This window comes from Brachycentrus maculatus, unplaced genomic scaffold (assembly GCF_059751285.1).
Source record: "Brachycentrus maculatus isolate JH-2025_06_01 unplaced genomic scaffold, ASM5975128v1 h1tg000475l, whole genome shotgun sequence".
NCBI classification, from domain to species: domain Eukaryota; kingdom Metazoa; phylum Arthropoda; class Insecta; order Trichoptera; family Brachycentridae; genus Brachycentrus; species Brachycentrus maculatus.
The window spans coordinates 2,247,138-2,262,134 of record NW_028281222.1 but is presented as its reverse complement, the minus strand read 5'-3'; the positions used below and the strand labels follow the sequence as shown (position 1 = coordinate 2,262,134).

The 14,997-nt window shown below is 34.2% G+C and overlaps 1 protein-coding gene across 6 annotated transcripts in view; it reads right to left on the bottom strand.

Moving 5' to 3' along the window:
• The window catches only part of LOC148302151 (RNA-binding protein 25), a 37,256-nt gene extending 22,305 nt beyond the window's left edge, over positions 1-14,951 (bottom strand). For 2 of the 6 annotated variants that reach the window (XM_088271999.1, XM_088272001.1), the window contains exons 1-6: positions 14,860-14,951; positions 14,276-14,382; positions 12,982-13,156; positions 11,379-11,603; positions 10,671-10,835; positions 9,694-9,800 (exon numbers count right to left, since the gene is read on the bottom strand). In XM_088271999.1, coding sequence (XP_088128125.1) covers positions 9,694-9,800; positions 10,671-10,835; positions 11,379-11,603; positions 12,982-13,156; positions 14,276-14,359 — 756 coding nt within the window. In that variant the 5' untranslated portion in view covers positions 14,360-14,382; positions 14,860-14,951. The remainder of the gene's footprint in view (positions 1-9,693; positions 9,801-10,670; positions 10,836-11,378; positions 11,604-12,981; positions 13,157-14,275; positions 14,383-14,859) is intronic. The other 4 variants (XM_088272003.1, XM_088272004.1, XM_088272002.1 and 1 more) reach the window with 3 other exon arrangements.
• Positions 14,952-14,997: the final 46 nt, after the last annotated feature.

Genomic DNA, 14,997 nt, shown 5'->3' with positions numbered 1-14,997 from the left:
AAACTACTGTGAGGATACAACGGACTGAGGGTCCGTATATAGGTGTACAATTCTAGGAACTCAGCACATTTCGGACGGGTATTTTTTACGCCTGCGGACCGCTGGCAACGGGATTTGATAATAACGTATTTTAAGATCTTAACCGAGAGTACATTGGTACATAATATTCATATAAAAACATTAAATATGTAATTCCTAATATTCTGATTTTGAAATGAGGCCGGCGCAGAAGGTAAAAATACCATTCCCAGCATCAATCGACCCAACGGGTAGAAATGCCTTTCCCGTCCCAAGTGTGTTAAGATGGAACGCCACACTAGTCTGTCCTGTCATACACTCCTCGCCTCCTTCACATTCATACATCTATTCATGATTAAGCAGACTATTGACACCTCCAGATTTAAGGTTCCCATCGATCGAAGCTGTAGTTAGGAGATATTGCACGACCGATGGCAGAAGACATAAAAAATTATAAACCAAAACATTACAAAATGATAATTTTTAATGCATTCGTATTTCTAAATTTTATAATAAAAAAATCTAAATAAAAAGATGAATATTATCGACACCTGTACAAAATAATTACATGGATGTCTTAAGCATTTATAGGGCTTACAACCTGTCACTAACCGGTTGAAGCGATCACTAAGAATTGGACAAATTAAAATATCGTTACGGGGTCTCTTGTACCAAAGATTAAATAAACTAAGCGCCCTTGAGGTAGCATTTTACGAAAATGGCGCCATATAAAAATATCCAAATTTATTATAAAACTAAAATGATATATCATCAATGATTGCATTGAATGGACCATATTTTTTTTTGTTATGTACTATTTAAAAAATGATTTAAAAGGTCAAATTTCATTGAAATTCCTAAATAAGAGAAGTAATGAAAATAATCACATAGTGAAAATGGAAAAAATATTGAGATGAAACCAAAATCAAGAGCAAACAAAAAGACATAATAATAATTATATGAAAAATTGGACATAAAATAATCAGATAAATTTATTTCATACGATAGAGGGTGTGTCAATTGGAGTGGCATAGGTGGGTTATCCGACATCTTGAAAATCTGAAAAAAATTGTCATAGACAATTGCAACAAGAAAAAAATAGAAGAGATCCACACAGATTCGACCGGTACATGCCATAGACAATTTGGAAAAAAAACCTGCAATATTTATTATTTGTCTGTAAATGTGTTCGTTTGGATCGCCCGTGGACAGAATCCTCGATCCCGATTCGCAAAATTACCAAAAATAAATTTTGCAAATCGTAGCGGGGGAGGATGGCTTACACTAGGAGAGATTTCTCTTGGACGAGTCGAAATATATGCATATGTATATATATATATAGTTTAATTATCGCATAATTCATACATTTTATACTCACCAGGGCAACGTCAAGTGTGGTCAAACAAATTGTTTTTGTAAATCGTTTTTATTATGGACTCCATTATGTTTTTGTTTTTTCCTGTCGGCCATTTTATATTTCTCCAAATTATCCGTCGAGTAGACTGCATAGCTTGATAATGTCAATGGTCTAAGATGGCGTGTGCATGACTGACTGAATATTACAACTTTTATTTAAAATTTAATATTTATAAAATATTTTTTACCCTGTATTTCTCTGAACACTTTATTGTCGGGCCGTTTTTTCATCAACCCCAAACCTAATTAGTATACTAATCACAAGTAACCGCAAACCCAACTTCGATCTGTATCATGTTTTTTGCGTCTCGCACCCTACCAAAAGTAAGCAAATAGAACACTTATAAACGTCTCCCGCTCCCTACCAACAGTATGTAAAAGACATCAACTTAATAGTTAAATATACAAAGGAAAGATGATTAGCCTTGCGTTTCAGGTACCAGTCCAGAGTGATGTTGAATAAATATTAGACTTCTTCTTCTTCTTTTCAATGGCTTTTCACCCTGAAAAGGTGTATGATAACTCACTAAACAAAGTAACATTACTAATCAAACTAACCCCATTAACAGGAATACTAACACTTGAAAGTCAAATGTAAAAAGTGGAAATAAAATATAACTCGACACTGGCTATAGCACCCAAGATAAATATTAGGCTGAAAAATCACTAATATTTATTTTGACCCTCTTGGGAATCGAACCCGGGATGACCTCCAGCATGGTAGCCTAGCGTGCTAACCACTACGACCCTCAGTACACTAATCACAAGTAACTGCAAACCCGATTCCCACCTGTACAATGTTTTTTGGTGTCTCTCGCGCTCTACCAAAAGTAAACATATAGAACGCTTATGAGCATCTCCTGCTCTCTACCAACAGTATGTAAAGGACGCTCTTAAGCGTTTCCCGCAAACAATATGTCAATATTCTTTTTTAAATTAGCACTCTATGTCTCCAAAGTGCATGAATCACATTGGCGGATGATCCTGATAAAGTGTTATTATTAGATAACAAAGAGCGGTGGCAATAAGAAAAATATTTGTAATTTCCAACATTTAAGAGCGAACGAAATGAAAGATATTATTTGCAAAGCACACGCCATCTTTTGACTTTTGGTATAAAAATAGTAATCACACGCCTGTAACTTACAAATACAGAGCTTGCAATTGTTATAATATCATATAATACATATATAGTAATAATCTACGCTCACTGTGAAAAATCTTTGAAAAGTTGTGTTTAAAAAAAAACCTATTCTGTCTCGTAAAAAATACCATGCCAATTTACAAATCTATTCCGTTAAAGTGTTACCGAATACAGTAAGGCGAGGTAGTGTCCATTAAAGTCTATGGTCTGAATCAGGGATGGAAAACCTCTACAGAAATTTTTATAGTGCCGTTTTCGTGAAAAATCCCCCCTAATATTTTTTTATATTACATTTTTATGTTTTTTTGCAATTACAGTGCCAGATGTTACTCCGAAAGTATATCGTGTAGTGGATTATTTGGATTAGGGAATAGTTCCTTCCTTATACTATCTGCAGTCATATATGTAAACAGCCATATATGGTATCAAACGTTTTGACCAATATCACTATACAGTCTGTTTTTATTGTATTGCTTTTTAGCAGTAAGCCCGCCAATGTAATTATTTCTTTGCTGTACATAAAGTTTAAATAAATAAAATAGTTCGGATAACTGGGTGTTTTGAGAAAATGATGGAAAAAAGGAAATTTAGTCTTTTGAAAATACTCTTCATTTAACATTTTTATTTAGGTACTGAATAAATAATTAAATACTTTATATTTTATTTTAGCTTGGAAAAATCAGATATTTTCTTTTGAATCAACGAACCTAACTGTTGTTCAAAGGCTAAATTACGCATTCATCTCAAAACCATAAATTCCTCAGTGTTCTAGGTGACTTTTTCAGCCCAGTTGATGGCTGTATTGAAATCTCTCACAGCATTAGAAGGAGGAATTTTTTAAACTAGCATCGTTGAATTACATTCATCATTCGGATTACAGCGCGGATTACATTTATAGGATACAAACTAATTACTTTGCAAATATACAAAATTCATCTTCAAATAACCAATATGATGTACTTGAACACTAAAGGCGCTCACTAACTTTACCCTTCCGACAGCGATTCCTACCTAAAAGAAATTTAATGTGTCCATTTAATATTTTAATTGTTTTCGGATTTTTGAAGTCAAAATTATACTACAGCGATGAAAATGAATGATGTATTAAAGAAAAAAAAATCCCTCTCCAAGCACAAGAGCTCAGTCTCATTTTTGGAGAGGCTCAGCGCAACTTAAATTATAAGATTGTATTAAGTAGAAATGTATAGAAATTGTATAAATTTTTTTTTTTTTAAATATTTATTTTTATTTAAACGTATTTTAAATATTATTTCTTTCTTTGAGATTTCCACAAGTCAAGCGTAGATTATTTAACAATGATAATTTGAATATACTAACGATATATGTACAGACTATACTAGGGGAAAGAAAAGTTGAGACATCATTCGGGAAGCGGATAGGAGGGATGAAATCCAATTTTAAAAAGAGGAATTAAACCTTTTTTTAAATGTAAAAAAAAGGAGGAGAAAACATGTTATAAGAACACAAATCTAGTATATCACACATGTCGATGGCTGCTTTTAGCTTTCGAGAAAGAGCCTAAACTTTAGACTCTAAAGCAGTGGTTCTTAACCATATTGGAGGTACCGAACCCCAATAGTTTCATATGCGCGTTTACCGAACTTTTAATTGGAAAATTTTATTACTAGATTGACATATACCTCTCAAATAATATACTAGATCTATTGAATAAATTAATATATTGTATGTTGTATCACTTTTCATAATATCGTACAATAAGTCGGGTGTGTGTTTTGAGCTCCGCCGAACCCTGGAGACTGACTCACCGAACCCCTGGGGTTCGATCGAACCCAGGTTAAGAACGATTGCTCTAAAGAGTATATTGACGAGTCATATTGATTCCGGACGTTTGACAAGCAGACTGGAACTGAGCATGGTGACGTCAATACCACACTAACTAATGGTGGGTCGTTTACAATATTCTCAGATTTAAATAACAAGCAAAAGTATTATTTTAATGCATTTATATTACTGAACAGCACCTAATGATGTATAGAGCACTGGATAAAATTGATGCAATGTTAACTTGATAACTTTTATATGAAGACAATGTGATCAGTCTTGCGCTTCAGGCGCCAATCCTGGGTTAAATAAATATTAGATGTATGTTTTGTACTGATAGTTTTGGTGGAACTGTATTTTATATGATAAAATAACTATTTAGTTTTTTTTTCCGCTTGTATTTGACCACTGAACGGGTTTCATCATAAACGATGATGAAACTTGGTCATTGGTCAAATAAGATAAAAGTAGAAAAAACAATATAGTTGTTGTTTTATTGTATAAATATTAGAGAAATAAACAATTACATTTAGTCTGAGCCCCCTGGGAATCGAACCTGGGACCTCCAGCATGGTAGCCAAATGTCCAAACTACCACACCTTTTAAGTAACATAATTATAGTCTTAAAAATTCGTAAAAAACTATCTACCTGCTCCAGGATTTGAACCTGGGTGCTTCAGATAACAGTATCAGAACAACGATCCATTACTTCAACAACATCTTAAAAAAGGGCAGACGTCATGGCATACTTCGAAACTTAATTGTGAAACTGATGTGGGGAAAAGAATTATATATTTTTTTAAATTGACCCTGGTACTGTGGTGATTTTTTTGTGTGCATATTTTCTAACCATTCTTCCTTTTTGATGATATCTGATTTCTATCCTCTTGAAGTTATAAAATAAGAAGTGTCGCAATTTACTTTATACTTTAAAAATAGATATTTATTTTTAAAATTTTACATGTCCTCACTCGTGTTTACAGTCCGTGTTGAGGTATTCATTTACATTATTTATTAACACATCTCATGTAACTTCATCCAACAATGTCTTTACATTGCAGGACTCATCAATTTGCGTTCATATCATTAATGATCAAGTTAACACTGCCCCAATTTAATGTGGTGCCCAACGCACCGTCTGGAATAAGCAGATAGAAGTAAAAGAAAGCCTAAACTCCATGACCACACTAATTTGAAAAAAATACAGTGAATCCCGGATTTTACATTTTCGCCAATTTCGTGTAATTATTTCAACCCCGACATATTTTAGTACATATATATCGCCCGCTTTAATTTTTTCTACTCCGCAATTTACATAGAGAATATTCAAAATACAGTAATCCTTGCCAGCAAAATGGCGCGCTAAACGAATCAGCGCTAAGCGGGGTCTGTTTTTAATAAAACAACTATTTTCGTCTAGTTTCTGCACGAATGTCTGCCATTTTTGTACGCAGTGTTCAACTATCGCGATCTTATTTATAAAAACTAATGACAAAACGGTTTTGTAGTATATATATATATATATATATATATATATATATATATATATATATATATATATATATATATATATATATATATATATATATATAAAGTTATTGGGAATGCACGGACCTTACACGTGACCAAAACAGTGTAAATTGATTGGGAGTCGACACGCTGTACACGTGACTGAGTAAATATTAGGAAAACCCTGAGTATAAGATTGCCTATTTCCCTTCATTGGGGAATCGCTGAACCGCGCTAATAAAATACAGTGTTATAGTGAAACGGCGTAATTAAGGGTGACGTCAATCAAGGTATTTGTATTATAAGGTCAAGGAATCTTGCATCCCTATATGTCACTGCCATCATATTATTTTATTTATTGTTTCGGCATTAACTTTGTGGCAAGACATGTTACAAGGCCAAATTATGAATTATCTTGAAAATTTAGAAATCCAAAAAAACCTAAATTCTAATAATAATTTATTAAATAATATATTGTTTCAAAATTCTTCACCTTTGCTTTCCATTTTTCCTTTGTTTTCAAACTCCGCCCCTTGACTAACCCTTTCCCCTAACTTTCCCCTCTCCTTATTTATAGAACAATTTTATATTTTATATTTTAGTTATTATACAAACCTAAATGATGGAAGTTTAACTTCTGAAACATGTAGTCTATAATAAAACTCAAGTGGTAAAAAACAAGTGTTTTCTTTAATCATTGCCATCATATTATGTCTATTGTGACCTTAACTTCTATTGTGAAGCAGGGTATTACTGTATTACTGTGAGTTACGCGCGCTTGACAATTAGTTGGCGCAGTGCAAAAAACTTGAAGAGATTTTAAAAGAGTGATGCATCAGTGCGCAGGCCGGCAATGTTTCCATTCGTGGTGCCATCATGAAAAGGCGCTCCGCATTGCTAATTCACTAAATATCTAAGGGTTTGCTGTATCGAATTGATGCACAGATCGCAGTAAAGTTCATCGCCTGAATTTTTCATTATTCTTTATCATTATTTAGCGGTACAACTGTGAAGGTATTTTCGAAGGAGAGGTCGGATAAGGTCAAGTTAGATAGGAGAGTGAGAGGAGATGTCTAGATTTGGTTGTCGGTCCATCCATGTGATTTCAACTGTACTTCTTGTAGAAAGATACGTATTTTTATATATATTATGCAGATAAAACTCGACAAAAACAGACTTATTACGCAATACTCCTCAAAAATTTTGATTGAATACCGATCCAAGTGGATAAATTAGTGTAGCGTATTTGGGTACCACGTATGATGTCCCAGATTTAATTCCTGAGGGTATCAAAATGAATAATATCGCTTTTACACTCATTTACGAGTAATATTATCCTTTTACATTTAGCTTTTGCTTAATAAATACCACTATTTATTGAAATCTACTGCGCCACAAATTTAGGCAACTTTCACAAACGGTGTTTGATAATGATGTTGAACGCATTGAAATATATGTCACAGTACATTTAAATAAATAATAACATATACCAAGAAAGAGTTGAATATAAAATAGATTAATATTACGACAAAGTGACTGCCGAAATAATTAGTTTTAATATTATCCTGATTACCAGAACTCGTAACCTTGCCTTCGTTAGATTTATGATAAAATTAACAAAGTGCCCTATGCACCATTGGGTGCGGACAGAGCTTGGAAGAAGAAGTCCTACTTAAACTAAACCAACTTCAATATTGAACATCATGGTTTGAAATTAACTCTGTGGAATAACGTGACGATTTAAATATAAAAATCAAACACTTATATTAGACCACTTTTTGAGTTTTTCAATGTAAACACGACTAGTTTTGAGAACTAGTTTTGAGAAGATGAGAATATCTATAGTTCTCGAAACTTGTCATGTTTACATTAATAAACTCAAAAAGTGGTCTTATACAAATGTTTTATTTTTATATTTAAATTGAACACCAAAGTACTTGATTAATTTTCCGGGTTACTAGTTTTGAGAAGATGAGAACATCTGTAGTTCTCGAAACTTGTCATGTTTACATTAATAAACTCAAAAAGTGGTCTTATACAAGTGTTTTATTTTTATATTTAAATTGAACACCAAAGTACTTGATTAATTTTCCGGGTTATTATGCCTCTTATGAGCTCTTTCATACCTTGTTTTATTTCACAGGCAGGGATTTAGTAGTAGAACACTAATCTTCTCAGATGATTTTTTGGGGTGAAGAAGGGTCTTTGTTTTCTTCCAAGAGAGCTCAGTTCAGAGACACATTAAGAAGCATTTTCACTGCACTAAATCCGAGTAACATTGAGAAACATTTTTTTTTGCAATTGCATTGTTTCGATACAAAAAAAACTTATAAGAAATTCTAAAATTGGCCAAAATGGGTAGAATTTCTTAAGAAATTTAGGATATTTCACATGTTATATTGTTTGTTTGAATTTATAGGGAATATAATCAGCTCACAAACAACAAGATATTAAAAATATTATTTTAACTGACAAAATGACGACACAAAGTATGTGGTTTGTTATCAAGACAAGAAGACTTGGGGAATCGAACCCAGCTTCTATTACTATACCCAACTTCATGTAAATTTTAACGTTTTTAGTGAAATTTTTCTGCTATTTGTTTTCTGCGACATTCCTCAATTGTGAGTGAAAATTTTAGATAAAATACATGGATGGGCCGACAAGCCGTGATATTTTTTTCATAGCAGACTCACCGACACAACTTCGTACAAGCGCTCACTTCCGCCATGGCTGTGTTTAGCTCATATCACGTTCATATTCACGTCTTGTGAATGTGAGATAACCTAGCAACGGGACCAATATTGAACATCAAATATGTTTATCAACACACCCAAAACATTACCTTACTATTGGAAAATATAGAATATATATATAATGTACATATATATATATATGTGTAAACAAATAAATGAGGCTTTCAAAGTCTTAACGTACATGAGAGGTGAATTTTGAGGTTAGCTGCCAGAAGAAACAAAAGAAATCAGCAAATGGAGGGAAAGATGAATGGCGGTGCGTTCCGTTTTCAAATAATTCAAACTGAGTAAGAACTTTAATAATAAGCAAGTACCTACTTATTATTAAAATACCGGGCCACAATGTCAAAAAGCAAAAAGTTTGTGTTCCTTTATAAACTGGGCCAAATTTGGAAAAAAAAAGTTTTTTTTCTTCTAAATTTGATCTTAAGAATTAATTTGAAATTAATTTGCTTGCAATGCGATAATTTTTATTTAAAATTAAAATCATGCTTATCTAACAACCTAGCTTTTTTTTGATATCTCAACATAGATAAAGAATAATATGGAAGTCTGGGTATTTACAGAGCTTATGACCTGTCATAGGCTGGTCCAGTGATCACTTTGCACACATGCTACATTCACCATGATTAACAACCACACTACTCAATTTTTTAGAACTCCTAGATATATCATTAATCTCATGATACATATGAGTTCACAACACCTATCTATGTTGGAATGAGAAAGTTTTTATTTGGATGTATGCAAGTTCCGAACCTTGGATTATTTATATATTTTAAAGGGAAATGCCTGAAAACACGATTTAAATTTTTTTGTGTAGCTTATAATTTGACCAGTTATTTTTAAGTATATATTTTGTTGACTTCTTAATTGGTAGGTGCTCAAGCAATATTATCTTTGATTTTTATTTTTGCTTTTAGTGGGCAACACAAATTAACAGAACGCAGACAGCACCATCCATCTCGCTCGCTAGCTGGCGTTGGTGATGTGGCAGAGGGGGGGGGGGGTGTGATAGGGCGTGGTGCGTTCACAGAATCTACTGACCTTCATGATCTCCCTGAACTTGCCGATCTCTCGATGGATCACGTCACGTTTTTCCTCCTCAATGTCCGCCTCCTGAAGGATGCGGTTTCTTTTTTCTATCTGTTCCTCTGTGGAAAAAAAATACTTATAACCATTGCCTCCTATACTATAACTAACGATACAACATGAACAGTGACTTTTGGTATCCAAATACTTTATATCCGATTGTTCCTTCGAAATTTGGGAATTTTTAAAGAATTTGTGTATTAAAATAGTATTTATAAATGTATGCGAGAAGAACAAAGAGACGCAGTTCATCGACTTTATTTGTTGATTTATTGACTTGGCGTTTAATTTGTAGAACTCCATTTTAATTTATGTATTAATTTTAAATCAAACACAGATTTTTTGAGTCTACTAAGTTTACATACTAAGTCTACATTCGTTTGATAATGCCCTAACAAGGCGAAACAATTGTCACAATATAATTTTTTATGTGTTTTTTGTTAATAAAATACATTTATTTGTTGATATTGTCCCCACCACATGTAAGGCCTTTAAAATCGTATATAAAGGGTGGAGGACAAATTTTTGTGTGCTCAGATAAGATTAAAATTCAAACGTATATACGTCGCGCTCGCTCTTTCTTTATTGGTGTCGCTTTGTTCTTCTCGCCCTGATAACTTTGTAATTTTCGATAAACAAATAATTGTTTCCATATGCGCGTTTCCGTCTTCATCATCATCAGTGTTCCAGTACCATTAGTCGTAACACCTATTCTTAATGTTATTAATATTTAAACCGTTTACTTTGTGGTTGATAACTTTCACTATGTTTTTACAAAAATTATAGTATTATTAGTATATAACCACTCACCGAAATGTTTATGTCAACTGGTTTCGAGACGTATCCGTCTCTTCATCAGGACAAAGAAGAATAGTTTGTATGAAATGTAATATAAGCCAACTGCATAAATAAAATGCTGGTTGCAAACATACCTAACTGATTAGCCTCATAATTGTTCATGTCATCCTGGTACTCGGCGATTAGCTGTTGGATCCTCTCCAGCGTGCTGGTGTCCAGCGCCCGCTGCTGCACGTCCAGGTAGTCATCCGTCTCTGCGTCGGTGGAAGCCGGAGCGCCCATCTTGGCGCGTTGGTCATCTGAAAATATCAATCGGTACGTTTAATCATACAGTCATCCCTCGAGTTGATGAATTTAATCAGAGGGAATTGTGCACTGAAATCAGTTGAAGCCATTTTTTTTAAGGAATAATATTATAGGGTTGTGGTTCCATGGTTAGTTTCGCGGACTCATGAATTTCTCGGTTCGAACCCACTCTACTTCAATTTGATACCTATTTCTAATAATGAGCTGCTTAAGCTCACAGAAATAGTATGAAATTGCAACATTTTGAGTGTGTGTAAATACTTGTTCACAAAATCTGGATTATCTACAATTATAGGAGTTATTTTCATATTATTTTTTGACATGTCATGTGATTATTGGGTAGAATTGGTGAACGTTACACGTGTGTAAAGTGATCACTTAAATCAGCCTATGACGGTCGTCAGCCCCGTAAATGCCCAGACTTTCATGTTCTTCTTCATCTTTGATGAGATGTCAAAAAATAATAGTATGAAATTGAATTATTTTTGTAAATAAGAAAAACACAAATATTTCACTTTTATTAAATTATAGCTCACTTTTGTATTGTTCAAGGAGGGTGGTTGTTTTCGCGTCCACTTTAGCGACCAGCTTCTTCCCGCCAATGTCCCTGTCGTGCAGCAGGCGCACGCAACGCAGGCCCGCCTCGGGGGAACTGAACTCGCAGAACCCAAACGAAGACACCCGCTTCCAGTTGACCACAGGGCCGCAGGCCGTGAGGATGTAGCGGATCATGGCGTCGGGCGCGCAGGAGGTTATGTTGCCTAGAGAGAGAAAAAAAATTAAGTTCGTGTTCAGGACGTGCAACCTGAGAACGAGGAGAGCTGATCCCAACAGTCTACAAAGACGATAAGTTGGGATGGAGCCAGGAATAAAAAGAATGAAGAACAAGTATCAATCCAGTATAGAACGGACAAGGAATCGGAAAAAGTAGTTAGTTTTTTTTAAAGATGTGAAATATTACTAGGATAATTCTATTATTTATTGATTCGGTATTAAATTTGTGGAATGACATTTTGATTATTATTTACTTAAATTAAACACTTGAATATACCACTTAATGAGTTTTATTTTTATATACGACTAGTTTCGAAAACTTACAGATGTTTTCATCATAAAATTAGTTTTAAATTTTACCAGTAGATGAAAACATCTGTAGGTTTTCGAAACTAGTCGTAAATAAAAATAAAACTCATTAAGTGGTATATTCAAGTGTTTAATTAAAAAAAAAAGGATAATTCTATCCTTACAGGGACATCTTTGGTCAAGAGCTGTTAATAAATTTGTGTAAAAATAATAATGCATAAACAAAAATTTTCTTTACTGATTTGCAGATATCACACGAAAGTATCTTTATAATTTGAACTACCTACGGACGGAGGTGTGGCTTGAACCACAGCTGATATGTGAATATAAAATATTCTTAGCTGCCAAGAAGTTGTGGCTGGTATGCCGATGGGTTAAAAGTATCTCAACTTGATATGAAACATGTATCAATCTTCCCTTTTTTATGAAAGAAGATGGAAGTCTGAGCATCCCGGGGCTTATGACCTGGCATTGTCTGGCTTAAGAGAACAGAGGACTAGGACTTCAAGAAATTATGCAAAGATAAACAATAAATAATAAGTGTAAGTCCCTCTCCAAGCACAAGAGCTCAGTCTATTTATTGGAGAGAACTGCGTTATTCATTTTAAGATTGGAAGTAAAATGTTTAAAAATTAAATAAAAATAATTTAAAAATAACTTTTGTAACCATATTAAATATTTTTTTAAAAATAAAAACTAAGTCCACAGATTTCACTGCAAGATAGCAAGTGTTTTTGCCTAGAATTTTCACTCATGAATTACATGAAATTAAAGTAACTTTAAACATAAAGAGTAAATCCACTCACGAGTAGGCATAGGCTATGAAACTTATAAAGTTGAAGCCTGAGTAAGGACATGATAAGCGGTGTTGCATAAGCCGTAGATAGATTTCAGAGTCACTTGGCGTCAGGTAATTTAAAAAAAAAAATTCACTGCAAGATATATATTTTTTAAAGTAAATATGCAAGTGCTGAGATTAAAAACGCAACATATCGTCCACAATTGTGGCTAACATTATTTAGGTGATATGGTTCACCCGTACTAGTGACAACTCACCGACAAACACGGTGACCGGCGGCCCCTCCCCAAGGTCGCTGGGCTTCTTGGCGTTGACGGCCGCGGCGGCGGCGGCAGCGCCCGCGCTGGGCACGGGCGCGCCCACGATGGTGGCGGACGCCAGCGGCGGCTGCGGCAGCAGCGGGTTCCGGTACGCACCCTGCATTGCCATCATCTAGTCAATTAAATCGGCATCACCAGACATTGATTACGGAAACACTTGTTTTTATACCACTTGAGTTTTTATTGAAGATTACTAGTTTCGGAAGCTAAACTTCCATCCTCAGGTCTGAATAATAGTTATTATTCAGACCTGACGATGGAAGTTAAGCTTCTGAAACTAGTAGTCTTTGATAAAACTCAAGTGGTCTAAAAACAAGTGTTTCCGTAATCATTGTAACATATCTTACCACAAAGTTAATGCCGAAACAATAAATAAAATATCACCAGACATATTTCAGCGCCTTTTCCAGGCTTCTTAGCCATTTTTTTTTTTATTAAAAGAGAAATATTTGTGTTTTTATTTTTAACACAAATATTTTAATTTCATACTATTTCTGTGAGCCTAAGCAGCTCATTATTAGAAACAAGTATCAAATTGTGGCAGAGTGGGTCCGAACCGAGAAACTCTGGTTTAAGAGACCGCGACACTAACCACGGGACCACAACCCGACACATCATTTTAACCAGATTAAATCGAAATTTTCAATTTTACATGTAGACATTAACCACCCTAAAGTAGGCCACACTAGAATATAGAACATTTTTTTACACACTAAAATATATAGTAATAGAACGCCACACTACTCTGTCTTTGCAAACATTCTTCTCATCTTCCACGTCCATGCATCTCCTCATACATACCCGCCGATTGTGACTCCTAACCTGACCACTTTCAAGTATTTGGCATACCTGATAGTGCCCGTACCCGATGGTTTTTCTCGGTCTCCCTCTGCTCCGTTTTCCAACTACATTCGCCTCATTTTTTTTTTTTTTTGCCGTTCTTTCCTCACTCATTCGTTCTGCAAGTCTAAACCATCTTAACACACCTTTCTTAATTTTATCAATAATGCTTATCTCAGCTTTACATTCCTTCCTAATTTCACTATACGAACATCTATCATACATCGTTTTGTCACACATACTTCTGAGAGATGCATTTCCACTGCATTCAGTGTACTTTCATCTTTCTTTTGCCAACTCCATGTTTCACTTCCATACATTAGGGTTGGAACCAGGACTCCGTTGTGTACTGCCAGTTTAGCTTAGGCATTATATTTATTCAAAATCTTACAGGCATTGGTACCATGGAGGGAATGTAAGGCGGTCTCTGCATATGATTTGGTATGCCGGCCGGAGCGCGTACCGGGAAAGACATATTTTTTCCTTCTTTAACACCAACTAGAAAAAAAAACATCGAATTTAACCACAAGCCGCATAAAATAACAACACTGATTGATTCACAAAAAAAAAACAAGGTTCATATCAATAAAATCGTAAATAAAACGATAATTTATCAAGGCCAAATCTAATGCAATTCCTAAACACAAAATCTAACGAAAAGTATCAGTAAAAGATAGAGGATTAGATGAAGAGGTTAGCGATTTTTAAAAATCGATTACATCGATTTTACACAAAAGAAAACAAGACAAATACAAAGATCACAAGTTAAAATGACCACGAACATCTAAAATGAGTAATATACTGCTGTGCAAGATAATTCTTTACAGTTTTAGTGATAAAATTGACAGTTCAAAAACGTTACATGCATGTACAAAAGATAAGAAAAATGAAAATGAAGGATTATATTGCGTCGGTTTTTTCGTAAAATGTTAAGTAATGAGATAAAGTGCCATTTGTAAATGTTAATTTACTTACTTTCGATGCAATCACTTATAATTGACGCCAAAATTTAAGCACAATATCACTCAAGCTTTAATCCGCCATTTTAAAACGAACGATTTAAAATCATAGAAACATACAAAGATAATATGGAAACATATTTGTTGCATCCAG